Source organism: Lindgomyces ingoldianus, assembly GCF_010093535.1.
Source record: "Lindgomyces ingoldianus strain ATCC 200398 unplaced genomic scaffold BDR25scaffold_34, whole genome shotgun sequence".
NCBI classification, from domain to species: Eukaryota; Fungi; Ascomycota; class Dothideomycetes; order Pleosporales; family Lindgomycetaceae; genus Lindgomyces; species Lindgomyces ingoldianus.
Window position 1 is genome coordinate 354522 of NW_022985195.1, and position 26147 is coordinate 380668.

A 26147-nucleotide genomic window follows, 5' to 3' on the forward strand; every position below is an offset into this window, starting at 1 on the left:
GGACGAGCATGGTCTTTTGAGTAAACCGCGTGACCTTCGATACTATTGACCGCATTAAACTAACATTCGCGTGGCAGAGCCTGCTGGGTCCATCAAGACCAACTTCCATTACAATCGAGCGTTTAGTTATCCGCCCGACGCGAAGACAGATGCTGCTTGGGGTTCAATCTTCCCCAGTAAGTCTTCTACTGCAAATCCGAAGTCTATGTTAACATATCCCAGGAGGCTTCGGTTTCATTCAGCATCCAGTACTTGCTCCAAATCAAAGCGGGATCGCAGTATTCCACCAGTTACACTGTTTGAATGGACTGCGGAAACAGTACTACCTTTCCCTCGAACGGGGCTCAGGGACTGGGGGCGAGTTCGAAGCGAAGAATGGGGAGACCAAAGATAGGAATCGCAGCGACCCAGCACATGTCCGTCATTGCTTTGATCTGCTCCGCCAATCCCTCATGTGTTCCGCCGATACCAACATTGAGCCCGTGGATTCTGAGCTCGGAGGCATTACGGGATGGGGAAGTGAGAGAAAATGCCGGGATTTTGGGACAGTCTTTGAATGGGCAGGGAAATGGGCGTACCAAGATCCGCTGCCTGAGACAGTATAAATTAACATAAATTGAAGTTTGAAACGAATAATAGACGAAGCTGATTCCAACAATTGATTCGCAAAGAATTGGCGTTTACCATCCCCGACCGGGCATTCCTGCAAGGGAATCAAGGTCGTAAAGGTCGGTCCTTCGCTCTGCAGCCCACGAGTTCAAGCGATGCCAGTCGACGCACTTGAGAGGAGCGTGAGTGTTAGGTTTAGGGCGGTGCTCGCCAGGGGTTGCTTCAAACCATTCGAGAGTAATCGGGCTTAGCGAGGCTGTACACATGGTAGCCTGTCGGAGGTAGCTGATACAATGTTCTTAAGGGTCTCGTTAGTCCTAGTTTCAGGGAAAGCACAAGGAGGATTTTGCGCTACATACCTGCATGCCACCTTTGAAAGTTATGCTCATCCGAATCTTTTGGAAGAGAAGGGAAGTAATAGTCCTGATGAATCCATCGATAAAGAGTTTTCAAACAATGGAGTTCATGATAAACGGAGAAACTGATGACCTTCTCGTCGCTGCCGACAACTCCAAGAGTGCTTCTATTCAGACCAAGCCTGGAGTATTCAGAAGTATTGACTCGAAAGTAGGGATCTATGCCTAGTCAATGATTCTCCAGGCGCGGTTGAAGCTATCTTTAAGATGATATCTAATAGTGAAATACTCCGCAGAATAGAGCACGAACATACTCGAAAGAAGCTCAGACCAAGCTTCATTAACTTCTGGCCGAGGATCGCCGATAAATGCATTGGGATAGAGCGTGTCATCGAATCCCAAAGGCCATTCAACGTATTGCACCGCGCTCTGTGCCGGGGCTAGCAGGGTACAGGTTCAGTGATAGAACTAGATTCGTTCTTGGAATCACTTACAGTAGATATCCGACAAATGGAGTACTTGCGAATTATTCATTCGAACTAAGACCGCAGTGGCGAGCGAGCCAAATGCAGCGGAGACCAGGACTCCAAATATGCTCATGAGAATCAGTCGTGGTGTTGAAAATTGCCAGTCAGGTTTATAGGAAGAAGTGATGGGTCCCACGTGCTTGCACGTGCCCTCTTCGAGTAATGATATTTCTTCCTCTAAATTGGTCTTCATGGTAGAAAGTGTTCTTCGAGGTCGCGCTCGTCCAGTGCGTTGCAGAGTAATTTTGATAGAAGTCATTCATGTAGCAGAAATAAAATACAAAAAGCCAGACCTGATGAGGATATGAGAATGTTATTCAGGTGTATTCCAATTTTAATACGCGCTTGCAAGCATCGAGGGAAGAAGCCGGGCTGAGGACTGTGCACGACGCACTCTCCCGACTGGCTGGGTATTCTGAGGCCCCGGCTATAGATCACCTGGATTGTTTTCGCAATCACCGAGCTGGCGTCAATGAAATAAGAAGAGCTTAAAGCCTAGCTCTTTCGCTATTACTTTTCGTGATGTTGGAGCACGGAACATGCCAGCACCAGAAAGAACCTTGCGCCATCAATATCCGCGTACGTTGACGGCTTGGAGATAATGGGAGCAGCGAATGGCGAATAGGAGTGGGAAGTCTGGGTTTTGCCTGGCGAACGCAGCCTAACGGACATTAGTAGATGGTGTGAGAGCATGGGGAAACATATATACGGGCCTTCAAACCCTTCCTTGAATCGTCATCCAGGTAAAAGATGCTCAAACCGTCCTAACAACAAGACATTCTCTTTGAAGACTTCACTCCTTCAATTACCACTCTCTTTCACCGATCTACCCTTCGAATGCGTTTCCTCGCTCCGGTCATTTTCCTTGGAATTTCCACTGCTGCACTTGCGGCTCCTCTCAGCCCTGGTATGTTCTAGAGTTAAACTCCAGTGAAACTCAAGTGCAACTATTCTAACAAGAATTCGGGTAGCCAATTCCTTACCTCAAGTAGACAATCATCAGCAAAACGATCAGGACGATGCAGTAGTGTGGTCATTCTCAAAGGAGAAGGGAGTAAATCCTGCGATTGCATTTGGTGTACATACTTGGAGAAGAGGATAGCCAGCAGGAAAATTGCATTTGGGATTGGCGTTTGGTGGTTCATTTGGCTCGTATAGGTCTGGCCTAAGTCCGTAAGGGGATATATGCCTGGGTTTGCCAAGATTAAGTCTCTTCAAGAATGTAATAACAATCTCGTGACGCAATAGAAATGCCGCATAATTATCAAGCCAGAAAATTGACTTACTTGCCTCGACGACGGTCTTTTGCGCGACTTCGTTCAATGTTTCGACAAGTCTTCTCAAAGTTCGACCGTGACATCCTTGTTGGTGAACGATTTGCGCCAGGGTCAGAGCTCCCAGTATCAAACCGGGTTGCAGAAAGCAGGTTTCAATGGTTGGCGAGTACGAATCTGTCGTCCAATAATCCGAGAAATCGAGGATTCGACCACATTTCCTTTGGCATCCGAGTTTCTAAAGCGGGAAAGGAATTGGGCATGGGTGAAGGATGCCACGCGCTGCAGCATGTGTTACGATGGGGTACGTGCGCGCCAATTTACCCCCAAGGCCTGTCAATTGAATACCATCGCCGGAGAAGAACTGCTGGGTGGAGCACAGGTACTTGTGCAGCCAGCTTCTTGTGTGCTGGGAACGAGGATTCATCTTCTCGTCTCCATCCTGCTGGCCACAATTCACTTGTACCCCACAATTTGGTTCCTGAATATGGGTTTCTCTACCCCAGCGGGGACTCCCATCGTCATCGCAACTATATTCCCAGCTCTTGCTATCTTCAGTGTCGCTGGCCGATTTTTGGCGAGAAGGGTGAAGAAGATCGTATGCAAAGCCGATGATTGGATGGTCTTGGTTGCTCTTGTAAGGTCTCAAAATGTCCAGAGGGATTGAATCTAATGAGCATGGCCCAGGTTTCTTGCATCGCGAATGCGGTAACACTGTTTGTTGGTAAGACTTCCGCTTGTCAAGACGCTCGGTATGGTGACCTCGAAAGCTGCAACGCATGGCGAACTTGGAAAAAAACAAGCCTTAGATCTAGAAGGAAATCCATATCCGAACCCGGCTCTAGAGACGTTTCAAAAGGTACGAACGATTAGAAAAGATCCGGTCGCCTTAAGACTGACCAGTCCGCAGAGCTTATACGCCACTCAAATAACCTCGCAAGTCGCGATCACATTAAGCCGAGCCGCCGTCCTACTCCTCTACACTCGGATATTCTTCGCTCAGACACACTTCATTCTCATCTCCAGACTTCTACAGGTTATGAACGGAGCCTGGGGAGTTTCTTTCCTTTTTATCTACATTTTCCAATGTTGGCCCATCAGTCAACAGTGGACAAAATCCCATGGCATGAGAAAGCATTGCGTCGAAAGCGGAACAACACTGTGGTGCGCAATTGCAGTATCATCAGTGATTATAGACAGCGCCATACTAGTTCTACCATGGCCGTATGTGTTTCGGCTTCGCCTCCCCAAACGGGAGAAGTGGGGGGTAGTTGGAATATTCATGCTGGGTGGCCTGTACGTGCAATATTCGAGTTCGATGGTCTATAGACTGACTAAGCTTGCAGGGTGCTTGCTGCTGCCATTGGGAAGACCTGGACTTTTTTTAACGTCGGAGATCTTATTGAAAGAGACCACCAGATCACCTGTAAGGGCGTCGACGTCTTAGAATAGACAATAGTAGTGCTGACATCAACTCCGGAAGATAACGAATCTACCTTGATGTACTGGAGTATTCCAGAAACCTGTTTGGCGGTTGTCTGTGCCTGTCTTCCCACGCTGAGGGGGTTATTCGAAGACTTTTCACTGCGATCAGTCATGGAGGGTATGAGATCCTCGTTAAAATCCCGCGGATCTCAAAAGTCCACCGGTTCAAGCGGAAATCCGGGGCAAGAATCAACCGACCTGAGGCGAGTCGATTCACGGGAGTTGTCGTTCGAGACTACCCCGTGGGGGAAAGGTAGTGATGCCGAGAGAGGATGGGGTAATTCGCAGCAAAGGAATTGAGGGCAAAAGAATGCTCTGAGGGGTTGCAAGATCTTGGGGTTTAACCGACGTAGTCAAGATATTAGTCAAAGAAGAGGGAATGTTTATCTTCATATGCTTTAAATTTACGTTCACCGGGAAGGTGCAAGAGAGACCAGATACTGTGTGAGACAAGTGATGTGAAAGAAGGGTATCGACACCAAACAGGCCTCCAATCTAGGGGTAGGAAAGCTTGTCAAACCAACCACATGCTCCATCGTCCGCACTTATGCTAGGAACATCCTCGGATATCAAGACGACTCATATTCTGTATAGCTATAGTTGAGGGTTGGTCACGCAAGTTGAGCATACGTCTCGCAAACAATACACAAGCACAGATGAAACTCGGTCCCTATATCGATACAGATCACAGGCTAATTGAAAACTACACTAAGCGGATTTTAGCTCCCCAAACGAGTGAAGCCAGCCCCCGAAGAAGTAAACATCGTCCAACGTCTCCCCAAGAAGGTATTGTCCTAATACTCTTTTTGCCCGATATCCCCATCCTTCTTTTCCGACCAATCGGTCTCGGTTCGAGCCGAAAACATCTCGTTTTCCCCGATTCGAGTGATCTATTCGACCGCGGGGGGGTTGCCTCCAGCTTTGATACTATTAGATGATATTCAGCGTAACAGAGTAAGAAATTACTAACGGAACCCGCCGCCTGGAGCACCTCCGCCCGGCATACCTCCACTATGGTCTCGTCAATACCAGGTCTACTTTAAGGGTCGAATGCTTACGGAAAGCCACCTCCTGGTGCTCCTCCGCCCGGTGCACCTCCGCTACGCTCTAGTCAGTCCTGGAAGGCGCAAATCCATAATTCAGGGTCAATCCTCACGGAAAGCCACCGCCTGGTGCTCCTCCGCCAGGCATACCTCCGCTATGCTGTGTTAGTTCTAAAAGACACAAACCCATACTTAAGGGGCCAAGCCTTACGGAAAGCCACCGCCTGGTGCTCCTCCACCAGGCATACCTCCACTGCGCTCAGATCAGCCCCGGAGGTCCGAAATCTATAGTCAACTATTAGGACTTACGGAAAGCCACCACCGGGAGCACCTCCACCTGGAGCACCTCCACTGCACTCTGGTCAATCTCCAATAGCACACGCTCACACCCGAGAGTCAATACTCACGGAAAGCCACCTCCGGGCGCACCTCCGCCGGGCATACCTCCACTATCTTCAGGTTAGGTCTGAGCAGTACAAATCCATTGTCAATACATAAGACTCACGGAAAGCCACCGCCTGGCGCACCTCCGCCGGGGGCTCCCCCAGGGCTGTAGGGATATCAGTTCTTGTTCAGATACAAGCTTTCGGGTCTCTCACAATCCTCCACCAGCTTGAAAAAGTCAGTATATATTAGCCACACCATGGGATACGGGAATGCTAACGAGCGCCTCCTCCAGGAGCACCTCCAGGACTGTAGCAGATTTAGAATTCGAACACATTGAAGCATCCAGAGTCACTTACAAGCCACCACCAGCTTCCATCGAGTCAGTACGTTAGCGGATTCGAGAGATAGAAGAAGACTGACGAGCACCACCTCCAGGAGCACCGCCGGGGCTTGGTGAGGTCAATACACACAAATCGGATCTTTTGGGGATACTCACAAGCCACCACCACCAGCTAGAGAAGAGTCAGCATGTGTTAGCCAAGTGTGGGGATAGGAAAAACCGACGGGCGCCACCACCTGGCACTATAGAATGTTAGCAGGCTTTCACTGACGACTTCATTCTGGGGCAGTGTACTTCCAGTCGGCCTGGGACCAGCTGGTCTTGTTGGCCTTGCGCCCGTTGGGCGGGGAGCTTGGGCCATGGGCACCGCAAGGGCGCTAGAGAATAATGTCAGTCACATCGGTGTGGATTAAGATGTCGTGCAGGGAGAACGCATCGATAGAAGAGTAAGATGAGGAGACGAACCCAGCTGCGAGGAGAGCAAAGATCCAGACCTTCATATTGATGGGATTGATATCAACTGACAAATTTCAAGGCTCAGGGAAGGACAAATCACTAAACAACTGGATGAGTTGTCTGTGGATCAGCTCTCAAGTTCTGGGCAGCTCTTCTCTTTATATATCTGCTTGGCCTTGCTTGGCTTGGGTCCTCTGACCGTCGAGAGCACCGATATCCAATTCCGAAAGCAACACGACGGTTACTGTTCCCGGCAGCCAGAGTGAAGAGCTCATGGTTCAGATGAAGTTCAATTTCTTTCTTAGAGAGGCTTATATGATGTGTTGGGTATGTTAACGGTTGTGGAGCGCTTCACTCGTTGGGGACCGTTGTTGATCGTGTTGGTGCGGTTGGAGAAAGTGAATGCTACTCCAACCGAATTGCCCTAGCCGCAATTAATAGTAGCGTTCCAGAACAGGCGTGCGGGGAAGCTGAAAATTTAAGTCCCGTACGTATAGATTTGCAGCATTGGGTGCCGGGAGCAGGGGTGATTGGCAAGCACCACCATAGAAATAAGCTTTGGATCTAGAATCAAGCTTCGTCCAGTATCTCAATGGCTTGGAAAGGGGAGCTCGTCTCGGCCTGTCCAATAGAGAGTATGGAGGTGATACCGAAAAAGGGGTCAATATGAGATTTGGGTAATTGCACGGATCCTTCGATATGTGATGAGCATCTTGCAGCGAGACTTCGGTTCAAGATTCAAAGTCTCCGTAAACCAAAAATGAGGTCCTAGATGGTTGACTTGGTACCCAGTGTGCCGGTGGTTTCAGGAATATGGCACCCGACAACTGTTGGCCGATGAAAGAGCGAGGAGTTATTCCACGTGTGAAAAGATTATCTGCGCGAACGATTTTTAGTTGGCTGTCAGTGGTGTGGAGGCTATTTTAGTTCAACACGAACTCAAGGGGGGGGGGGAAGCGAGGGACAAAAGAAGTCAGTACTCAATGAGCAATAAACAAAAAGATAGAAATCAGAGCTCAATGTGCATCATGGCCCATGGATGCTTTCGAGGCCATGCAATTTCGTGAGAATATACATTCAGCCGACGCAGCGCAACTTGCTCATAAGGATTCTCAGAAGTGAGTTTCCAGTCCGCAGTTTCGTTCATATTGCACGGTTTCCCGTGATAGATTTCTGTTGGTTGGCTCCAAAAACTTCAAATTGCAACATGTTACGACCATTGAGGTTCACTGGCTCACTGGCCTGTCCTTGTGGAGTCTGATATAGCTGAGGCCTGGCTCCGGGTATGGGGAATGTCGGCAGATGATGGACTTTGTGTGGAATGAGAAGGAAAGTAATATAAGGTTGGTGGAAGCGTCACTATGGGAGAAATGGGTTTAGGTGATACGGAGTGGCTGAATGTTGATTGGCTGACACACAAACCCCTCCCCAGCCTTTCCTGCAGATGTTCGATTGCCGGATTGAACTGCAACGCACTCCTCGAAGCCGATGCAAATCTTCCGACCCTCCCTATGACCACCCTCGCCCTAACTCTACACGAAGGCGCATCACGGGGGTCACTCAACTATTCCTATGGCGATCGTCATCTTAGATAGTAAGTGATTTTGATGGCTTACTCTAACTGTAGCCTCAGACATTAGGTAAATTTTCCATCACCCTTCAGTCAGATACCGTCGCACATTGGGGGAATGCCGTTGTTGGCCCATGCGCATTCATCAAGAATATGCACCCCAGATCACGGGTGCACATCCACAACGATGCGGCGACAAGGATCATTCTGAACATTGTCAAAAGGACCACAAGAGAGCTGGGCCGTCTCCTTAGCATTGCCCAATGCTAATATAGCTGTTGAATAGTGTTACAGTCGTTACACATACATTGAGAGTGTTGATTCGGCCCTCCTTCTGCTGCTGAAACCCCTGTCGCCCTATTCATTCCCTTTCATAAGTTCTGTTCATCTGATTCGCGCCAAATCCCGCTTTATTCCCTCCAACTTCATTCACTTGCATGTTGCAATCCTATCCCCACTTTCTCCTCGATCCAGTCACTACTTTTTGTAGACTGCTTGAGCGAGGTCTGCGAGAGCCTCGCGACGCTTGAACTTCGCATCCTCGATGACTCCTGGAACCAAATATTTTAGCATAGAGTGTTTTCAAACGCGGTGGGTTTAGGCACATCATACCGGCGTCAGCATCGCTGGAGAAATTACCCGTCCAAGTCACATAAGTATGGCCCTCATGCTTGCCCGAGGTGACCGGGAAGCATCTAACCGTGCTCATAACGGAGCTGTAAGTGACGGCCGGATGAGAGGATATGACGCTGTATGTAATGTAATGTTCGATGGTCTGTCGCACACAATATCAGCTCTCATTCCGAGGCAATATATCGTAACACAGTGGGTAACTCAAACACTGGAGAGGCAAACTCACGGAATGTTCTTCCTGCTTGACATCCAGCACGGTGCCGTCCTTGAATGTCCATTTGACAATGTCAGTCTCCGGTGAGGTTCCTTTCACCCACTCGCTTGTCTTCAGCTTCGACCAGAATTTGGCAAAGTCTTGAAGCTTGATGAGGTGCCAGACGTCGCTCAGGTGAGCTTCGATGACGGCAGACTCGGATACCGACGTTGAGGTAGGGATTCCAGAGGGCATTTTGGTTTGTTCGGCGTTTCAGTGGTCAATTTGGCAAAACTTTTTAAATGAAGTTTAGGATGATGGCAAGAGAGAAGCCTGGAAGCCTGTTGAGGATGCAAGTTCAATGTTTGTGGCGTCATAGTGGCCTTCGTGCCCGCAGCTACCCCGCCCCCACAACAGCTTCTGCGTTTGGTCGTGAAACATCAAACTCCATCATTATCTCTCCTTAAAGGAAATGGGGGAGTTGCAGTCTACTCATTTTCTGTTGGTTCTCCCTGGTTTTGCTTGATATCCTATTATCTTGCCGCTGATTTCCTAATAGTCGCTTCTAAATTGCTGTTGATAGCAACTCGGTTCTAGAAAACAGGTTAATTTTACAATAACTTGGAATTTAAATGTCGCTTGCTCTCTATAAGGCTCGCAATGGCCAGCAGTGTGCAGAGAGACAGACGTTACTGTGTCCATCATGGCAACAGCAGAGCAAACCTTCGAATCCGTCTGTACAGTCGCGCGTCAAAAGTCTGTGCTCAACACGAGTTCCCCACCAAATTACATCGTGAAAATGAGGCTATCTCTATCTATATTACATATAAATATACACTTTTTTTGAGAGTAGCAGTTGCAGAGGTTAATAACGACTCTGCCAGCCGTGTGCCCTCCGTACAGCAGCCAGCCTTCTTGGCATGGACTTGATGAGCGCACGGATCAGTAAATTGGGTATCTTCTTCCACCCTTCCTTCAATGCAGCGCAAAAGCGATCCCACTCCTCATCTAACCCCCCTAGGGTTGTAAGCTGAGGGTATAGTTTGTAGACAATTTGTTTAAGCGCCCACCAGAGGTGCTTAATTAGATTAAGGTTAGGAGAATAAGGTGGCCACTCTATAGTCTAAATCCCATAGGACTCTAGGAATAATTATGTCGCGCGCGCGTTGTGAATTAGTGCATTATTCTGCATAAAGATTTGCCTAGGGAGATAACGTAGTAAGAGGCCCTTTTTAAGCGTTTTCATGTACAAATTCGCAGAGTAGCCCTTGTGCTTTAAAAAGGGGTCCCGGGGCATGATGACCAGGGGACTACGACCCACCTGGCCATTAGATGTAACCCATATTAAACCCTATACTATTTAAGAGCGTTTTTTAGACTTTAAGGTCTCCTAGATCATCGCTAGTCTCCATTGTTTGTTAGGATAGCAAAAGCACTACTTAGCGTCAGCCCTAGAGTCTACTTCTACTAAGTATTTATTAGAGAACTTAATGTAAGGCCAGGATGGCGCTTACGTGTAAGGCCGAGATGGTGCTTACGTGCGACGGGTATATATACTATTCTGCACCCGAAAATCAACGTTGGTTGATTATTCGTACCTTTTGGTTGTATTGGCGGAGTGGTGCGGAGCCCCGTCCTTACACTTAACAGTCTGTCTTTTCTAGTTAAAGTTGCAGTATCTTCTGCAGACTTCTAGCGTATTCTAGCGCTCTTCTTAGTCAGTCTTAGCCTCTTCTTACACCAATAGTTTGTTAATCCTTATGCCTTAAGTGCCTAGTATACAGTGGCCTTAGATAGTAGGTGTGGACGCCTTAGGAGCCTAGCCTCCTTTATAAGGTTTCTGTACTAAATTTTTAGCTGCCTTTAAGCAAAGCGATGGATCTGTCGCTTCTCCTGTGTCAATAGTGTAGGGGGACGCCCAGAACGAGGCAGTGATTTGATTGTGTGATGAATGCCCCATCGGTAGATTGTGTTGTACACACACCTACGCGATACGCGAAATTCAGTTACTTATTATCTCCTGCTGCGAACAACCCGCCTTATACTTAGAAATAATTAGAGCGCGCGTTGCAGGGGTAAGTTTATGTCCTTGTTAGCAATTTCTGCTTATTTCCTGGCCAAAAGAACGTCGTGGCATTGTTTTGTGGTGGTGAGAATGACGGGGGTTGATGCGCGCTCGCGTGTTTTGGTGAGGAGCGCACGGACTATGGGCACAGACTTTTGACGTAGAACTGTAACATCGCGAAAAGATGGTAGTTCGCCTTGCAAAAACTAGAGCTGACTGCCGCTTAGACGGAGACGAGCCTCCACCTGAAATATTAATCTACCAGTATTGCGAACGAAACCAACTACCTACGTTGTGGACGAACGATCACAGGTAGCGTGAGAGCACAGTCGAGTGGAGATTGAAGTTTTGGTGCAGAGGAAGTACTGCATCATACTTTCTTCCTGACCATGTTAAGACCTAAACACCTTCTACACGACTTTGAGGTGACGCAATCACATAAGTATTGATACAACCCCCTAATGGTGACTTCAAAGCAGTACTAGCTGCATATTTTGCCTTGGATATTTGATGGATGCCTCTTTTGGAGCTCAAGGGGATTTGAGGACAACCCCTTCCCTCACATAAGCTTAGAACCCAGGCCGAACAGTCACATACTCATCCACGCAGGACACCCTTCAAACACATATGAAGCATATGATAGTCCTCAACATGTACGAAGCCATTGTACGATCACCATGCGCTGTGGTGTTGTGGCGAACACCGTCCAATCAGCCACCTCTACGCCACATCGGCACTTATGAACCTCCGATTGTGCCGATCATTATACCTCATTCAGAAACGGCCATGACGCGCAACCATCTTTGCCTATCCAGATTCTGGCCAGACAAATGCCATGTGTACGCGGCTTTGAAGCCTGCCCCTCTTTTACGTTCGAGAAACTTCTTTTTACATCGATATGAAGAGGTGCCTGAAGATTTGATTGGTAAGAACGGGTCCGATAGTGCTTGTTGCATGTGTCGGGGCCGAGGTAGGTGTGGCGATATGGTGTGGACGTACGTGGGCTTTTGATGCCTGGTATGGTGGTGGTATATAAATGCCGTGGGAAGGAAGTTATAAGCCTCCTCTTCCAAACATCTTCTCTTACCTCTCGATAATCAATTTACATTCAAATTCAACCACCTCTATTAGTACACACATCTTTTCACACACACGGTAAGGCAAAATCAAGTCAAGTCTCTACCATCATGCCATCAATCGCATACATGAACCAATCCGCTCCCTTCTGGGACTGGGTTGCCAGCCTTGAACAACAAGGCTTTTCCCAGAACCAGAATGAAGCCAACAATGAGAACACCGAACGTGGACCCGGCAGCGGCGAAGAGGGCCCCTTTGGTCCACCGCCATTCGGCTTGTGGGGATGGGGCCACCCAGGCTTCGGCGGCAGAGGTTTCCCTCATCGTGGTCCACCACCACCTCCAGGCCCTCCGCCAGCCCCAAATGCCGGGCACGAAGACGCGGAACAGGGGAATGAGAAGGAGGGCGAGAAGGACAACGAGGAAGGGCCGTCTGGTAGCCCTAAATTTGACAATGAAGAATTTTCTCGCGGCTGGGGTCGCGGTGGACGTTGTGGAGGCCGACGCGGTCGACACGGCTTTGGCGGCCCTCACGGCCACCATGGACGCGGAGGCTTTGGGCCACATCACGGCGGGCCTCGCGGATGGGGAGGCCCATGGGGAGGCCGTGGTGGCTCATTCAACCCCTGGAACTTCGCCGAAGGTGTCTTCGACACCTTCAAGCCCAAGACGAACGACTCCGAAGACTTCGTTCCAGACGCAGATATCTTCTCCACCCCCTCTGAGTTTGTTATCCACATCTCCCTCCCCGGCGCAAAAAAAGAAGATGTCGGCGTGAACTGGGATGCCGAGAAATCCGAACTGTCCATCGCCGGAGTGATCTACCGCCCCGGCGATGAGGAGTTTTTGAAGACTTTGGAGATGGGCGAGAGGAGGGTAGGGCCATTTGAGAGAAAGGTCAGGCTTGGGACGCGCGCGAACCCAGCGCAGGTTGATGAAGAGGGAATTACGGCGAAGTTGGAGGATGGGGTTTTGAGGGTTGAGGTTCCGAAGCGCTTTGAGGGTGGATTCGTTGAGGTGAGAAAGGTGGATATTGAGTAAGGGTTCGTATGGGTAGGCAAAGAGAGGAATGAAAATGCTGTAGTAGGAGGTGGAAAGGGACTGTTCCTTCTTTCGTTTAGCATTTCGAAAGTGCTTGAAGGATGTGGGAAGGTAGGTATATAGATTTGTATGGGGAGTGTCAGTGTAATAGTAGGTTTAGCTTTTCCTGTATATACCCGTCATTGTTATTTTATATTGTTATGATATCTTTGTCGCGGACCTAGTCTCTACGAAGACTTCGATCCTCATAACCCCATTAGTCCAAGTATAGGGCTCGTCCTATCATTCAAGAACACCCACAAAGTATCGAAATTTTTCTGCTTTCGTATCACATTACTCTTACCAGCTGAGAAGCAACACCCCAAGGCCATGTCGTGCCTACCTAGGTACCTTCGCCGCCCAATACGAACGCGAACCCAAGTCTGCCTTACCTATTGTCTTGCCTTGAAATTTCATTCAAACTCATCTGTAGTACCTAGCAATGACTTCACCCCTATCCTTAATCCGACCCACTTCCCTAATCCGGTCGTAGATTTAGCCCGGAACCGTTATGTATCACAACACTTTAGGGCTGTCGTCGTCACTCGAGTGAGGCGAAGCAAACCGGGCCAAGAAAGCCGGCTCAAAAACCGCTACTGTCCTTGCACACGCCACAAGCACGTTCGTTTAATTAGCAGCTAGTCTATTCTTAACAAGATCGTAAACACGACATGGACTCTTTAAAGGATGCGTTTAAGCGCGTTTCCAAATTGTCCGGAGTCTTTGGTGTTCGTGGCCAGTATATTGACAAGGGTGATTGGGGGCCATTAGTGGGCGTGACAGATGAGATGAGGGTGCTCAGCATGACTTTTTTGAAGGATGCGCTTAAGCGTGCTTCCAAACTGACCGGAATCTTTGGTGTTCGTGGCAGGTATATTGACAAGGCTGATCGGGCCATTGGTGGGCGTGACGGATTAATCTAGGGTCCCTAGCATGGTCTTGCATGTTTCGAGGGGAGTTGGCGAATCAGGGAAGGAAGAGTGCGAGGAGCTAGTGCGGATTAGGAAATGTACGAGGGTCTTGGCTCGGGGTTTACGGATGATGGATGGAGCGATAGGATGAGAGGGTACATAGAGTGTAGAGAAGGGGGTATAAGGGTGTCTGAGTTCTGCTGAGTAGTCTGAACCTGTTTCTCGCTCTGCTGTCGTTCTTCGCTGTATTTCAAGACACTCATATGGGCCCTTTTCCAAGTTGGCGAATAGATGTGGAGATTCTTCTGGGACGGAAATTGTATACCCCTACACTGAGAAACAACAATACACAGCTCGGATTCTCGTCACAATTGCTCATCGCTCTACGATTCGTCTAGTACCGTCATCGAAAACGACACTCCCGAGCTCTCGCACCGCACTGTTATCCTCACGTCTAGATACTTCGACGGCATCTTTCAACATCGCACGGCCTGCAGGCATCAGTCAGCAACTGCTCCCTACGCTCCTCATCCTCACCAGTCTATCTGTCTTTGGCCGATTCAATCTACCACAATTGCAGCAATCATGCAATCCGCGACCCACTCATTCGCCCGTCGCGACAACATGGGATATGCTATCCCGCCATCCCTCATTGTCTTACTTATCATGCTGGGTGCTATGGCCGTGGTCATTTGCGGGTACGCCGTCAGCCGGCTTTTGGGTTTCAGTGAGGCCCCCAATGGATATAAGCCACGTTCGACGGAACAGGAAGAGTATATGAGAGAAGTCAGGCAGAGAGGCCTCGCGGGTTTTCATTGGGAGGTCCAAAGGGGGGGCAGATCCTAGGTGGAAGGCGCGAAATATAGAAGAAGGCGGATGTTTTTCGGAGGAGTAGTGAATGTCAACATTGCATCAATGAGTACAGGAACACCAGGTGCTGGTGGAGAATCTGAGGGCGCATATAGGGAACGAACCGGGTCGTGGCAAGTTTTTGGGTCCTTATCTTTCGATGGCCTAGCATTAAATATTGTACCGGGCCAGGAGTACAGACACTGGGGCAGCACAAGCAACGACTCCGAGCTAAATCAATAAAGTCTCCTTAGACAATCCTAAATTTAAGCGGCGGGGTTAACCGCATGTGTCGAATGCGTCTTAAAGGTTCCGGGACAACAACTGGCATCTACTCCAAAGCCATTGTGCTGCTTGCTGCAATATAAAAAGGTCAAGCAGAAAAGATGCTGCTCATGTTCGCCCCGACCTCACGCATCGGCCACTCAATCAAATCCAACTTCTCTCTTCCAAGTACAAGCGCCGCCACAGCGATGATGTGAGAAGCCATGCAATTAACCCACCAAACTCCTTGGATCCGGCCCGGAAGAATGGCAAAGTGAGCCAGAATGACCCAAGATTCTGGTTGACGCTGCTCTAGAAGAGATATGAACTCGGTGGAAATTCTAGTCGGCCAAACAAAAATGGCGGCTCTATCGATAAGAGTGCCGGTGGGCATTTTGTCACCCACAATGCTAGTATTTACAGTTAAGTGTGAGACTAGGGCAAAGACTTCTCGCAATTGCCTCAGTGAGGAAGCCAAGGCGTCGAAGCTGTACTCGTACTTCCGTCCGGGCTTCACCCACATCTTTTCGATTGCGTGAAGTTTGCCGTCTTCTTCAATTGCCTGGGGGGTTACCAGGCGGGGAGGGTTTGGCCACCAATCACGGTTGATGATGGGGGACAGGATCCCGCTGGAGACCCGAGCCCAGCAAGGTGTCAAGATAACGAGAGCTCCCCGCACAGCTCGTAGCAATTTTATCACCGTGGCTCTCAATTTACCGACCACTCCATCTTGTTGAAACCAATCGAGCCCGCCTGTTCTCAGCGATGACAGAAGTTCTTTGCAATCGTCTGCAGCAGTAACCCATGTGAAGAATGAGGTTAGCGCGCAGAATGAGAATAGCGCTTCAGCGTTGTCTTCCGTGACATTCTCCAGAACTGGCCGATACTGTGAAAGACCTATGTTCATTTGTCTAGCGGCTATTTTTAGATATGTCTCTTTCTCATTGTAGAGCTCTAGAGAACGCGAAAGATGCAGCGCCGAGGAAGCAAGGATACCGTGCAATAGAAATGGATGAGCCCGTGCAAGTTGAAGCACTGCTGATCTCCAGCATTCCTGGGCTGGGTAATCAGTCGCAAGGGTAGTACTAGTGGTGGTGGTGAAGTGATGGAGTAGTTCTTGGCAGCGTGGCCTGAAGGCATCTGGACAATCCGGAAATATGTCCGTGACAATATTAGGGGAGATGGAAGGCGGCGGAGAAAGTGAAGGGCTTTCGGAGTTTTGTGCGAACACATGGACTTTGAACGGAGACTTGTCCTCTTGAGTTGAGAAAGGACAAGCTGAGACGCAAACAGAGGGTTGAAGTATATAGTAACCGCAGTCGAGTCCACGCTTCGTGCAGTTCTCGCAAGAAGGGCGTCTCTCATCGCACTGAAGACTGGTAAGCCTTGGCACTCCAAAAGTAGTATTGTGGATAAGAAATCTGGGAAGAAATAATTTCCAAGAGGTAATTCAGACAAGCTAGCAGAAAGTGGGCCTTGCAAGTAGAAACAATAATGTTTAAAGCCTATTTTTAGAGGCCGTGACACAAGATGTAGAGAAGACTTAGAAAAGCTGCGTGGGTGCACTAGAAGTGATCAAAATTGCACTGCAGATAAGTCACCAACCTTTATGCGTCTTTTCTTGCAGGTGCTGCACCCATATTTTGTCTTAGGATGAGCTCTTCTTATCCGCGTCTGGGTTGCTGCGGGCATGGCCGTGGAGGAACACGAGTTGGAGAAGAGAGTTAGGTCGAACGGAGAGAGGCAAGGAATATCGGGAGAGGTTTGGGGAGAGCTGGGTTGGGAGCGTTTACATGGCGATTTGTCGGGACCTTGTTTCCGTGAGAAAGGGTGATGGTTCAGGGGGCATTTTGTTTCCGAGGCTTAGTCCTTAATGACACTAGTATTGCAGCACGTGACCTAAATTTTTCAAATCTAGATTTCTGGAAGGTAGGTACTCTCCACTCAACAAGATACCTAGACGAAGCAGCATCTTTGTATTAACCCGGCTTTCGAGGCTCTTCAAGAGACCTACTCGATAGAGTGCGCTTTGTCAACCTTGGAAGTTTTACCGTACCTTCTTTAAACGACCTAGCTCAACCTGCGGGCAATTTCTCGCCGAGAGGTGATGTTCCAGCCACCCGCAGCCATCCCCACAATTTCAATCCTGACCTCAGTGTCTTATGCCTACCATTTTCCCTGCAAAGGAGCCACGCGAACCCCTCCTTGGTGCTACCGACAGGCTGTTCTCTCTGATAGTCACTTTGTGTAGAAGCGCTCCTCATCCCCCTACCCTGATCCCAACCCCATTCTCCCCAAGGCTTTCCACATACATAGCTCTGTTCAACGTAGACGTGTGAGGGAATTGCTGACAATGCTCCGCTCTTAAGGCGGTCAAACAGGACCGATGACGTCGTAAATAGGTACTTGGTCCAGAGTTTGGGGATAGCTTCATCTCATCGTTACATTAGCTACCCGGGATCAGCTCATGGGATCAACAGCGGGGTACAGCAATATGGAAGGTGGCCTGCTTATTGGGGGTCATTTGCCCACTTTGTTCTTCACGCAGGTGTCTGGTACATTATCTAGCAATTTCGTCACTTCCTTTGTCGTCGTTTCTGAATTTCCTCTACTCTCCCTAACTCTCATTTTTCAGACAATCATCCTTCAGAGTAGTGAGGATGCGTAGCTCGAGGGTTTTCGCACTGGCTCTAGCAACGCCACGACTAGTGCTTGCCCAATGTCCCGACTACTCGGATTACTCGCAACAGTTCCACGAGCCGCTTAGCTCGGGCAAATACAAGCTCTCGTACCAGCGCCCAGCGCCCCGATGCCGAACTTTCAATTCGACAGGCGTCGAGGATGTGGTCAAGCGCATGGAGTCTGTAATCAAGGACCCAGATCTCTACCGACTCTTCAGTAATGCATATCCGAATACGCTCGATACGGCGATAAAATGGAAAGGATATGCTGCAAACAATTCGGCTGAGGAATTGACATTCATCATTACTGGAGACATCAATGCGATGTGGTTAAGAGATTCAGCGAATCAGATGCAGAGCTACCTTCCTCTTCTAAACGCTAGCAATGACCCAAACTCGATCGCGAGCTTATACAGAGGCGTGATAAATCTTCAAGCTCGATATCTTCTCACGTCACCATACTGCAACTCCTTCCAGCCTCCAGCAGAAAGCAAGATCCCGCGGGCCCCGAACCCAAGCGCAAGTCAAGATAATGTCTTCCCATTCTACTCTAATGACTTCGTCTTCGAATGCAAGTACGAGCTAGACTCTCTCGCAGCATTTCTCGAAGTCTCGGCAAACTATTATAACGCGACAGGTGACGCCGCCTTCTTCGGCAAATTCTCCTGGGTCCAAGCGGTGGAAACAGTCCTGAAAGTTGCAGAAGACATGATGACGCCCACCTACGGCGCCGACGGGCAAGTCCTCCAAAGTCCCTACACATTCACACGGCTCACTACCCGTGCAACGGAAACCCTCGCAAACGATGGCCTCGGAAACCCGGTGGCCAATGGTACGGGCCTGATTCGCAGTGCTTTCCGTCCCAGTGACGACTCTACCATCTTCCAGCTCTTCATTCCGGCCAACATGATGTTTAGTACCTACCTCTCGTCTACCGCCGAGATCATGTCCAAACTCAACACCACCGGCTCAGGCTCGCTAGCCCAAAAAATGACATCTCTCTCTACATCCCTCCGATCGGCAATCGAGGACCAAGGGACAGTAAACCACGCCGCCCATGGCAAAATCTACGCCTTTGAAATCGACGGCTTTGGCGCGCAGACTATTATGGACGATGCAAACATCCCATCACTCCTCTCCGCGCCATTCCTCGGTTACCCAGTAGACCCTTCCACCTACGCAAACACGCGCGATTTCATCCTATCCGCCACAAACCCGTACTTCATGCGCGGTCCCGTTATCAATGCTGTCGGGGGTCCGCATGAAGGGCCTGGAATGGCATGGCCGATGGCGTCGATAGTACGTATCCTAACGAGCAATGATGAGCAGGAGATTGTGGGGGAGTTGAGGCAGATATTGAGGAGTACGGCGGGGTTAGGATTAGTCCATGAGAGTGTGAATAGTTTCAATGAGACTCGTTGGACGCGGCAGTGGTTTTCGTGGGCGAATGGCTTGTTCGGCCAGATGATTCTAGATTTGGATAAGAGGAAGCCAGAAGTGCTTAGGATGAGCTTTCAGTGATATGGTGATGCTGTGGGATTTGGTTTGGAGGCAATGGTGATGTGTGTATCTTAAAAGGTTAATGTGATTAGTAATATGAGCTTGGAAACTTGATATTGTGATTTGAAGATTCACATTCGGCCCCTTCTGCTATGCTGTGAACCTTTCTTTCTTGCGAGCTATGCCTCATTCCTTTGCTCGACAGTACGACAGGGTTATGAAGGAGCTTATAATGTCCCCCAACGAAGTCTAGCTTCCAGCTACACGTGCAGCTTCGGCATAAGCTGTGAGGAAGGCGCGGAGGGTCGCACGAGCGGCTGTGTAATGGAAGGATCCAACTGCCGTTAGTCATGTAACAGGATTTTTGGGAAGGTACGGAGGTAAGGAGAGTGCATGTGGATGGCAACATAGCACACATGCCCAGAATTAGCGTTGGTTCTGGAGAGACTTGATCGGAGGACGAGTAGCAGTCGTGAAGATGATTGGGGAGGCTAGGTTAGACGTTGGGTGAGAGCTGGGATTGGAGCTGGGATTAGAGCTAGGGCTGGATAGTGCTAGTAACTTGTCTGAGGACCCATGGATGTGATGTGTGGCGGCATTTAGGGCCGATTGTTGAATGTGGAACCGTGACAGACGTTATTGTGGGCTAGTGCTACGTTTCTCTCGTGCGAGGCCAGGCTTAGAGTGTTGTGAGAAAGGCTGGGAGGCTGTTCGGCGATTCTATATTCCAATAGATGGGTTGTGAAAAATACGCTGTCTATGGTGACGGAACATAGGTGGATCTAATTCAGGGCGGAGATCTGCATTTTCTTAATGCACTCAGTAAGCGTTTTGCTTCTGGCAGTTTTGGCTGCTGTGATAGGTTCCGTACGAGGTGCTGACAGCTAGTACCCCTAACTATAAATGGCAAATATCGGTTCAAGGACATACTTTTGTAACCTCTTCATCGCGTTCCCTAATTCAGCATGTGCTGCTCCGATGCCGTGATGTGTTGTTGTGGACTTGAAACCTTGGGAGTTGGATCTTGGATATCAGAATAGGCTCAAGGAATACAGTAGGATTTCGGGATTGGTGTTTAGAGATGGGAATGAACTTGTTGCTACAGATGTCTGAAGGCTTGACCTTTGAAGACTGTACGATATATCCGGGGCTATGGAGTGGCCGGCTGTAGGGCCTAAGTGGTGCCACGATTGTTGGTGGAAGTTCGGATTCAGGCATAGGGGTCAGCTTCCTTCTGTTCAATTTGACGTGCACTTAATTGTTATGAGCATAAAGTATCGTCGTGAAACTTTAATGGCATGGTAATCTCATGACATCCTTTCAAGCCAGATGGTTGGGGAATAGTTCCGAGCTCTGAGACTTGGATGACACCAAATAGACAATTCAGGACTGATGAGTCTTTTCCTTTTCTGAAGAAAGCATGACGGATGCTTCTTGTACTCCGATGTGCCGATGCGGGTTCGACATGGTCGAAAACCAACATTTTCCAGTGAGACACAATAGCTACTTCTGAGGAAGTTCGACGACGAGTCTTCTCTGCTCGAGTCCAGAACACGGCTGTGCTGCAGGAGCGCTTGCGGTGATAAAGAAGCATGAATTGCGCAGTTCGGAGTGGAGGCCTTTGGTTTCACGTGGCGCAAAAATAGCAATATAGACGCAGCGCATAAAGTCTGATCTCATCAGTTGCATGGCGCTGACACTCGAAAAGAAAGGTGCCGACGTCCGGCTCCGCAATCTACTGCAGCAACCGACGTGGACACGTCAGTGGGGAGATTGAGAGGGACAGGAAGTTTGTCTCTCCGTAGCAGTGATGGAATCTCATCAACGAAACCAGGAAATAGGACAATCGCGTGTCGGCCATTCGCGAATCTGACTGGATCGGCTGGCGGGAATCAGGGCATGCGCCTCAATCCGGGCTGGCCAGCGCCGTGGCGTTCTCCAGTGCATGTCAAGTCGTCGATCGAGTCAGGGAATGGCACGGTTTGGGAGCGTCCCTGGGCAGCGGTTGGCCAGCTTCCACAGGGATGCCACCCTTTTGGGAGCTGAGATCTCCAGCGAGTAGGTTACACGCCTCCCTCTTGCACCTTTCTCGACGCGTGTGGGACGACACCTCTGCAATCCCCGTCCCCTCATCATGGCGTGCTGCTGCAGGCCAGCGGACTGCGTCCAACTTTGGCTCAGTCTCATCTGTCCGCGGTCGACACTAGCTGACGAAATCTACCGCTCCACGGTTCACGCGGCGGGGCAGGAAATGAAGGAGACGGTCCCACCTCTCAGCGGCCACCTCCCCGCGACCAACCGCAGCTCATCGTGACATTTGTTCGCTGAGCCATGGCCTATTGGCGCGTTTGAGGCTTCGGCTCCCAATAATCTACCCCCAAAAGCCTCATCCAGCTTGCCTTTTCTGAAATGCAAAGGAGGCGCCATGGCTTGCGTCCCGCCGCTGAACTGTCCGACGCTGCCTACCGGACTCTAGCTTTTGACAGTTACTTCTCGTCATCTGCCCAGCCTCCCATCTTTCTTTCCTCCCCAGCATCAATTGTTCTGTTGGATACAGTCTCTTCTATCGTGTTTCACATAACACACTGTCCCGCCTACTCACGTCTTTGCATTACGCGCCCTGGCCTCGCTCTCCTTCTCATAGCGGCCAACATCGCCAGCGCCAATTGGACCAATCTCAGACTCCATCGATTGCGGCTCAGGCTTCAATTCATCCGTAAGCCTCTGTTTCGGTCTCCAGGCGTCAAATTTCTTCGGCTTCCTCGCCCAGAATTAATCCTCCGCGTCTCATTCGAAATTGACTGGCCTTTGCGCCCCTGGTCAGTATCGCCAGATCATCGCTCTCGATACCGGGTCCAGTTTCATACTTGTCTTCAAACACACTACCTCTTTTCTACCAATCACATAATCTTCCTTCTCTTCTAACAGCTTCCTGCCCCGGCGTCTTCAAGCAAACGTCCTGTAGACTAAAACAATCCTACAGCTTCTCGGGCACGGCTCTCTATTTTTGACAACAATATCTAGTCCTCTACGCAAAGCCCCATGGCCAGTGCAAGGAAGTAGACGCACATACATCCCAACAACTGATCCTCCGCCGCCTTTATCTGCCCGGTTGACCCGGCAGCCCGGCCATGGCATCCACAACTCTTGTCACTTTCCTGTTGTACGTTTGATCCTTCAATTGTTCATTTAACCTTTTGATTGTGCAACTCACTTGTTTCTCTAGCGACTGCCCGGCTGCTTCTCGCACCATAGAACTCCTCGGGTCTTGGGACAATTTCTCGAGAGCATATCATTTGAAGCGAGACCAGCGAAGAGGCCTCAACATCTGGTCTGGTTGCTTTACTTTCGAGGACATATTTTGTGACGGGGATCTCAGCAACCTTGGAAGAAAGAGAAACGGAGCATTGAAGATGGGCGGGACCTACTGGTACTATGTAAGATATCCGAAAGCTAGGTATGAGCCTAGGCACTGACTGGTCAAAGTATAAAGTGGACGATGATGAGGAGCACCACAACCCCTCGGAGCCATCAACAACAGTGTGTCCTCTACTTCCTGGTCAGCGTCTTAACGTTTTGGAAGTCCCTACGGAGTCGAGGGGTAGGAGTGATTCGTCGAGCTCAGCATCCAAAAGTGTTTTTACGCGGAATCCAAACGACAAATACTTAACGCCCGTACCACCGAAACCTCTGCCTTCTCCACGTCTAGGGGATCTTTGCATAGAACCCTACTCAGTCTCCACGCATTCACTCGGGGGGCCACGGTCTGCCAGATGCCCTTCTCCAATGCACTCATTGTCCTCGGGTTGGGAACGACATGTCCGGAGCGCATCAACATCTCCGAATCTAGCATCAAACGCCGTGTTCTCGGATTTCCGAGGCCTGAAGGACAAATTTACAAGTTCTAAACGATCAGCATCCAGCGGCCGTCTACCATGGAATATAAGAGATGTACAAATCGGGGCGCCAACACTCATCAGCACCACAGCAGAAGACATGAATCTGGTACCGTTATCTTCGCGGCCAGAACCTCAGACCTCGTCATCTTTACCACTCCCTGTAGCAGAGAGGATGAAGGAGTTCTCCCCACTTGGGTCCCATCCCGTAGACCCTCTTACGGACTTTGATTTTGGATTCTCAGACACAACCTCGAAAGCAGAAGAGTCGCAATGTAGACGGCCTCGTTCACATGTGCCGTCCGTTGTGCTACCCGAATCCACAACCAGGCGAGGCCGTGCTCGAGCCAATTCGTCTGATACGAGGAGAACAAAACATTACGTTTATCCGAATGAGCCCTGGCTGTCTTCTCCGGTTCTTTGTCAGAGTCCGGAAGCAGAGAGAGTAGCTTTTAAATTCTTACCGGTACCACAGCAACCGCAGGTGCTACTCAGGCCTACAAGTGCCTCCATCGACGAGCGGCCTACTTCTAGCCATGGGAGTGATCGTAGTCTCAGCCTACACCAGTCACCTCTGCTCAACAAAAACAAAGACCTACCCGCCTTACCTCGGTATTTGGTTCCTGCTCCACTATTCGCATGCAACGAGAATGTCAGCTCTGTTATCACCGACGAAGAAGAAGAAGGGGAAGAGGGAGAAGAAGAAACCCATCAACCCCATGTAACCGTAAATACGGATATCAGCAGCCATTTCTCTGTCTGGAGCACCGGATCCGCTACATTCAGTTCTCCTGCCTCGGACTCCGACATCATTCACTCTCCGACCTTCAGTTCCCTGACCAGCGAATCCAGCGAAATCGATACACCACATCGCTTCTCCAACCACTTCCTCCATGGGGAGCAAATCTACCCCAATAAGCACCAAGACTCCTCGCTGGTAGATACTGCTGCCGAAGAGGCCGTAGATCATCGCGATATCCCGCAACCCAGCACCCTCACCCTCAATTCCAACTTTGACAATCATCCTGTTCTACATCTTGACGTTCCATCATTTGGCCAAAGTCTTTTCCAACTCGACATCCACCACTCCGACACCGGGTCACGGCGGCAAGCTGCTTGTTTCGGACTCTCGGGATTCCAGGGGTATAGCCTTCCGAACGAAGAGAATGCGTCGCAATGCACAATTACAAAGCTCAAGACCAAGGAGACCCCAGAGCCTGAGATCAATACGACGCCGAGGACCTCGGTGAGTCAGTTGTCAAGACTGATGAGTGATTTTGGGTACTTGGGTGAGGCTGTGGTTTGAGTTGAAAATATTTACCTCAGGCTTTGTTGGATGTTGTTCTTGGATCCACTTTCTGTTACAATATATGCTTTCCCCTTCATTGCCACGTCTATGGCTGGCATTCTTGGATGCCGTTTGCCGCTTTCTGGATACAATAGTCACACATCAGTCACTTTCTCTACGACATATTAGACGCTGGCTGATATACCCATTTTCTATTTCTTTTCCATCAACTTTCTGTTCTGCCCAGATTTCATATACCACCCCACGGAAATTGGATTTAGCGCTGGCGTTTGTTTTTCACTTCGGAGATGAGGCGGCTTGTCTTCTCCTACGCACTACATACGGATTTCTTTTCTTTGCTGCAGGTATGGGATAGTGGGATTAAAAGGAAATACCTGGGCCTGGGGTTTGGGCATGAAAACGAGATATGGGATTAGATTCCATGAGCGGTCGTTTTGTTGGCTGTTTCGGTTTGCTAGGATACGCCTGACACATGAGCATAGGTTGGATAGTGATGGGACAGAGATTTTTTGACCCGACAAAGAAGTCGTTGGATTTTTGGATCTTAGCGCGAGGTTTAGCTACCTAAAACGCGGCATACATAGCCAGCCAGCCAACTATATGTAAACTCTTGTCGCCCTCATCTCATTCCAACCCATTCACTCCATCCGAAATAATCCACACACATCTGTGTTAGTACGCCCACACAACCGGATTAACCCCGGAATACGTATGTCTTGCCAACCGGTCTAACCCACGTTCTGTTCATTTCATTAGACCCTGGAGAGACAGTATACACACTAATAGCATCTAGACTATATTCATTCAGACACGCTTTCAATTCGCTGGCGTAATTCGCTGGGCCGTCAGGCACATTGAAAGTAAAGCAGCCTGTGCGCAGGTCGCAGTTATACAGGGGGTCGTCATTTGGACAACCCTTTGGGGGATGAGAGTATGCATCAGCGGGTAATGCAGTCTAGTTATTTGACTTGGAAGGCAGCATATTTTGCAATGAAGGAGTTCATATAGGGTACAAAGGGTTGCCGAATACGATCTCGCTGCCGTTGGGACAACTCCCTGTGGGGACAGTTGGCGGACTCAGGCAGTAGTTCGAGGTTTTGGATTGGAAGAGGTTGGAGGTTCTACTATATTTCTGCTTTTAGATCGTGGTAGAGGGGTTTGGAAAGGGTGAGAGCAATGATAGTGTAAAGACCTGGGCTATTGTTTTGGTAGGGAGAGAGGTGTGGATGAGCCTAGGTGGAGGAGATACACACGATTGTATTGAGAAACGAGAGGAAGTTATCCAAGTTAAAGTTAAGTGTGCCACTACTAGATGCGTGCCACAAGCTAGGAAGCAACGTCTGGTTTATATTGCATTCTCCATTTCCTGTTTTGGACTATCAATAAATCAGTATCGATAGTCTAGAGAGGCTGTGCAACAGTAATGTCAAGCATCCAATAAATGTATCTTAGCATGGGTAAACCGGGGACGAGAGGAGAGCAGTGCCACCTTGACAGTAGCTGGTGGAACTAAGTTGATTAAAGGATGAAATACGAGTTATTTCTGAGCTGAGTAGTGGGCAAGCTGAGTGCTACCAACATCTCTATTCCGAACTAAGCGAGACTGGTTGGGCGATATATTACTTAACTGACGAGGTCTTGAA

General features: G+C 49.4%; 12 protein-coding genes across 12 annotated transcripts; 8 read left to right on the forward strand and 4 right to left on the reverse strand.

Annotated features, from left to right (window-relative positions):
• Positions 1-79: 79 nt before the first annotated feature.
• On the forward strand, positions 80-605 carry BDR25DRAFT_237348 (uncharacterized protein; the record flags this gene model as incomplete). Its single annotated transcript, XM_033685585.1, has 2 exons — positions 80-176; positions 223-605. Coding segments are annotated over 2 exons (480 nt in total), but the record flags the coding sequence as incomplete, so codon positions are not given.
• A 75-nt stretch (positions 606-680) lies between these two features.
• Positions 681-1394, reverse strand: BDR25DRAFT_237546 (uncharacterized protein; the record flags this gene model as incomplete). Its single annotated transcript, XM_033685593.1, has 3 exons — positions 681-907; positions 969-1184; positions 1280-1394. Coding segments are annotated over 3 exons (558 nt in total), but the record flags the coding sequence as incomplete, so codon positions are not given.
• A 1661-nt stretch (positions 1395-3055) lies between these two features.
• Positions 3056-4551, forward strand: BDR25DRAFT_377414 (uncharacterized protein; the record flags this gene model as incomplete). Its single annotated transcript, XM_033697499.1, has 5 exons — positions 3056-3403; positions 3512-3625; positions 3677-4062; positions 4113-4192; positions 4250-4551. 5 exons carry the CDS (start codon positions 3056-3058, stop codon positions 4549-4551), a joined length of 1230 nt encoding a protein of 409 aa, XP_033543156.1.
• A 665-nt stretch (positions 4552-5216) lies between these two features.
• BDR25DRAFT_317711 (uncharacterized protein) lies at positions 5217-6521 on the reverse strand (the record flags this gene model as incomplete). The annotated part of the gene is made up of 14 exons (XM_033691695.1): positions 5217-5262; positions 5310-5351; positions 5408-5449; positions 5506-5547; positions 5604-5645; positions 5702-5743; positions 5800-5844; positions 5894-5906; positions 5959-5987; positions 6038-6050; positions 6178-6193; positions 6246-6263; positions 6293-6398; positions 6487-6521. The coding sequence occupies 14 exons, from the start codon at positions 6519-6521 to the stop codon at positions 5217-5219; spliced, it is 531 nt and encodes a 176-aa protein (XP_033543157.1).
• A 1753-nt stretch (positions 6522-8274) lies between these two features.
• On the reverse strand, positions 8275-9217 carry BDR25DRAFT_293715 (Bet v1-like protein). Its single transcript, XM_033688742.1, has 3 exons — positions 8907-9217; positions 8660-8822; positions 8275-8598 (listed from the first exon to the last, which is right to left on the reverse strand). Exons 1-3 carry the CDS (start codon positions 9126-9128, stop codon positions 8525-8527), a joined length of 459 nt encoding a protein of 152 aa, XP_033543158.1. The 5' UTR covers positions 9129-9217; the 3' UTR covers positions 8275-8524.
• A 2222-nt stretch (positions 9218-11439) lies between these two features.
• Positions 11440-12040, forward strand: BDR25DRAFT_77422 (uncharacterized protein). The gene has a single exon (XM_033699021.1). It carries the CDS (start codon positions 11566-11568, stop codon positions 11947-11949), a length of 384 nt encoding a protein of 127 aa, XP_033543159.1. The 5' UTR covers positions 11440-11565; the 3' UTR covers positions 11950-12040.
• Positions 12011-13310, forward strand: BDR25DRAFT_306149 (HSP20-like chaperone). Its single transcript, XM_033690564.1, has one exon. It carries the CDS (start codon positions 12126-12128, stop codon positions 13053-13055), a length of 930 nt encoding a protein of 309 aa, XP_033543160.1. The 5' UTR covers positions 12011-12125; the 3' UTR covers positions 13056-13310.
• An 883-nt stretch (positions 13311-14193) lies between these two features.
• On the forward strand, positions 14194-15303 carry BDR25DRAFT_306150 (uncharacterized protein). The gene has a single exon (XM_033690565.1). The coding sequence runs from the start codon at positions 14591-14593 to the stop codon at positions 14849-14851; it is 261 nt and encodes an 86-aa protein (XP_033543161.1). The 5' UTR covers positions 14194-14590; the 3' UTR covers positions 14852-15303.
• BDR25DRAFT_77429 (uncharacterized protein) lies at positions 15025-16939 on the reverse strand. The gene is made up of 2 exons (XM_033699022.1): positions 16724-16939; positions 15025-16487 (listed from the first exon to the last, which is right to left on the reverse strand). The coding sequence occupies exons 1-2, from the start codon at positions 16808-16810 to the stop codon at positions 15228-15230; spliced, it is 1347 nt and encodes a 448-aa protein (XP_033543162.1). The 5' UTR covers positions 16811-16939; the 3' UTR covers positions 15025-15227.
• A 633-nt stretch (positions 16940-17572) lies between these two features.
• Positions 17573-19992, forward strand: BDR25DRAFT_336504 (uncharacterized protein; the record flags this gene model as incomplete). Its single annotated transcript, XM_033693104.1, has 3 exons — positions 17573-19098; positions 19129-19296; positions 19933-19992. The coding sequence occupies exons 1-3, from the start codon at positions 17779-17781 to the stop codon at positions 19990-19992; spliced, it is 1548 nt and encodes a 515-aa protein (XP_033543163.1). The 5' UTR covers positions 17573-17778.
• A 1619-nt stretch (positions 19993-21611) lies between these two features.
• On the forward strand, positions 21612-22468 carry BDR25DRAFT_77451 (uncharacterized protein). The gene has a single exon (XM_033699023.1). It carries the CDS (start codon positions 21709-21711, stop codon positions 22222-22224), a length of 516 nt encoding a protein of 171 aa, XP_033543164.1. The 5' UTR covers positions 21612-21708; the 3' UTR covers positions 22225-22468.
• BDR25DRAFT_328053 (uncharacterized protein) lies at positions 22431-24501 on the forward strand (the record flags this gene model as incomplete). The annotated part of the gene is made up of 6 exons (XM_033692366.1): positions 22431-22462; positions 22526-22736; positions 22786-23495; positions 23526-23679; positions 23716-23847; positions 23890-24501. 6 exons carry the CDS (start codon positions 22431-22433, stop codon positions 24499-24501), a joined length of 1851 nt encoding a protein of 616 aa, XP_033543165.1.
• Between the last annotated feature and the right edge of the window lie 1646 nt (positions 24502-26147).

Coding starts and splice junctions, on each gene's coding strand:
- BDR25DRAFT_306149 (XM_033690564.1), top strand. CDS start 12,126: ATGCCATCAATCGCATACATGAACCAATCCGCTCCCTTCTGGGACTGG.
- BDR25DRAFT_77451 (XM_033699023.1), top strand. CDS start 21,709: ATGCAAAGGAGGCGCCATGGCTTGCGTCCCGCCGCTGAACTGTCCGAC.
- BDR25DRAFT_306150 (XM_033690565.1), top strand. CDS start 14,591: ATGCAATCCGCGACCCACTCATTCGCCCGTCGCGACAACATGGGATAT.
- BDR25DRAFT_77422 (XM_033699021.1), top strand. CDS start 11,566: ATGAAGCATATGATAGTCCTCAACATGTACGAAGCCATTGTACGATCA.
- BDR25DRAFT_77429 (XM_033699022.1), bottom strand. CDS start 16,810: ATGCCCGCAGCAACCCAGACGCGGATAAGAAGAGCTCATCCTAAGACA. Junction 16,488..16,723: donor GCAAGAAAAGACGCATAAAG/GTTGGTGACTTA, acceptor ACCAGTCTTCAG/TGCGATGAGAGACGCCCTTC.
- BDR25DRAFT_293715 (XM_033688742.1), bottom strand. CDS start 9,128: ATGCCCTCTGGAATCCCTACCTCAACGTCGGTATCCGAGTCTGCCGTC. Junction 8,823..8,906: donor TCAAGCAGGAAGAACATTCC/GTGAGTTTGCCT, acceptor TGTGTGCGACAG/ACCATCGAACATTACATTAC. Junction 8,599..8,659: donor CTCCAGCGATGCTGACGCCG/GTATGATGTGCC, acceptor ATTTGGTTCCAG/GAGTCATCGAGGATGCGAAG.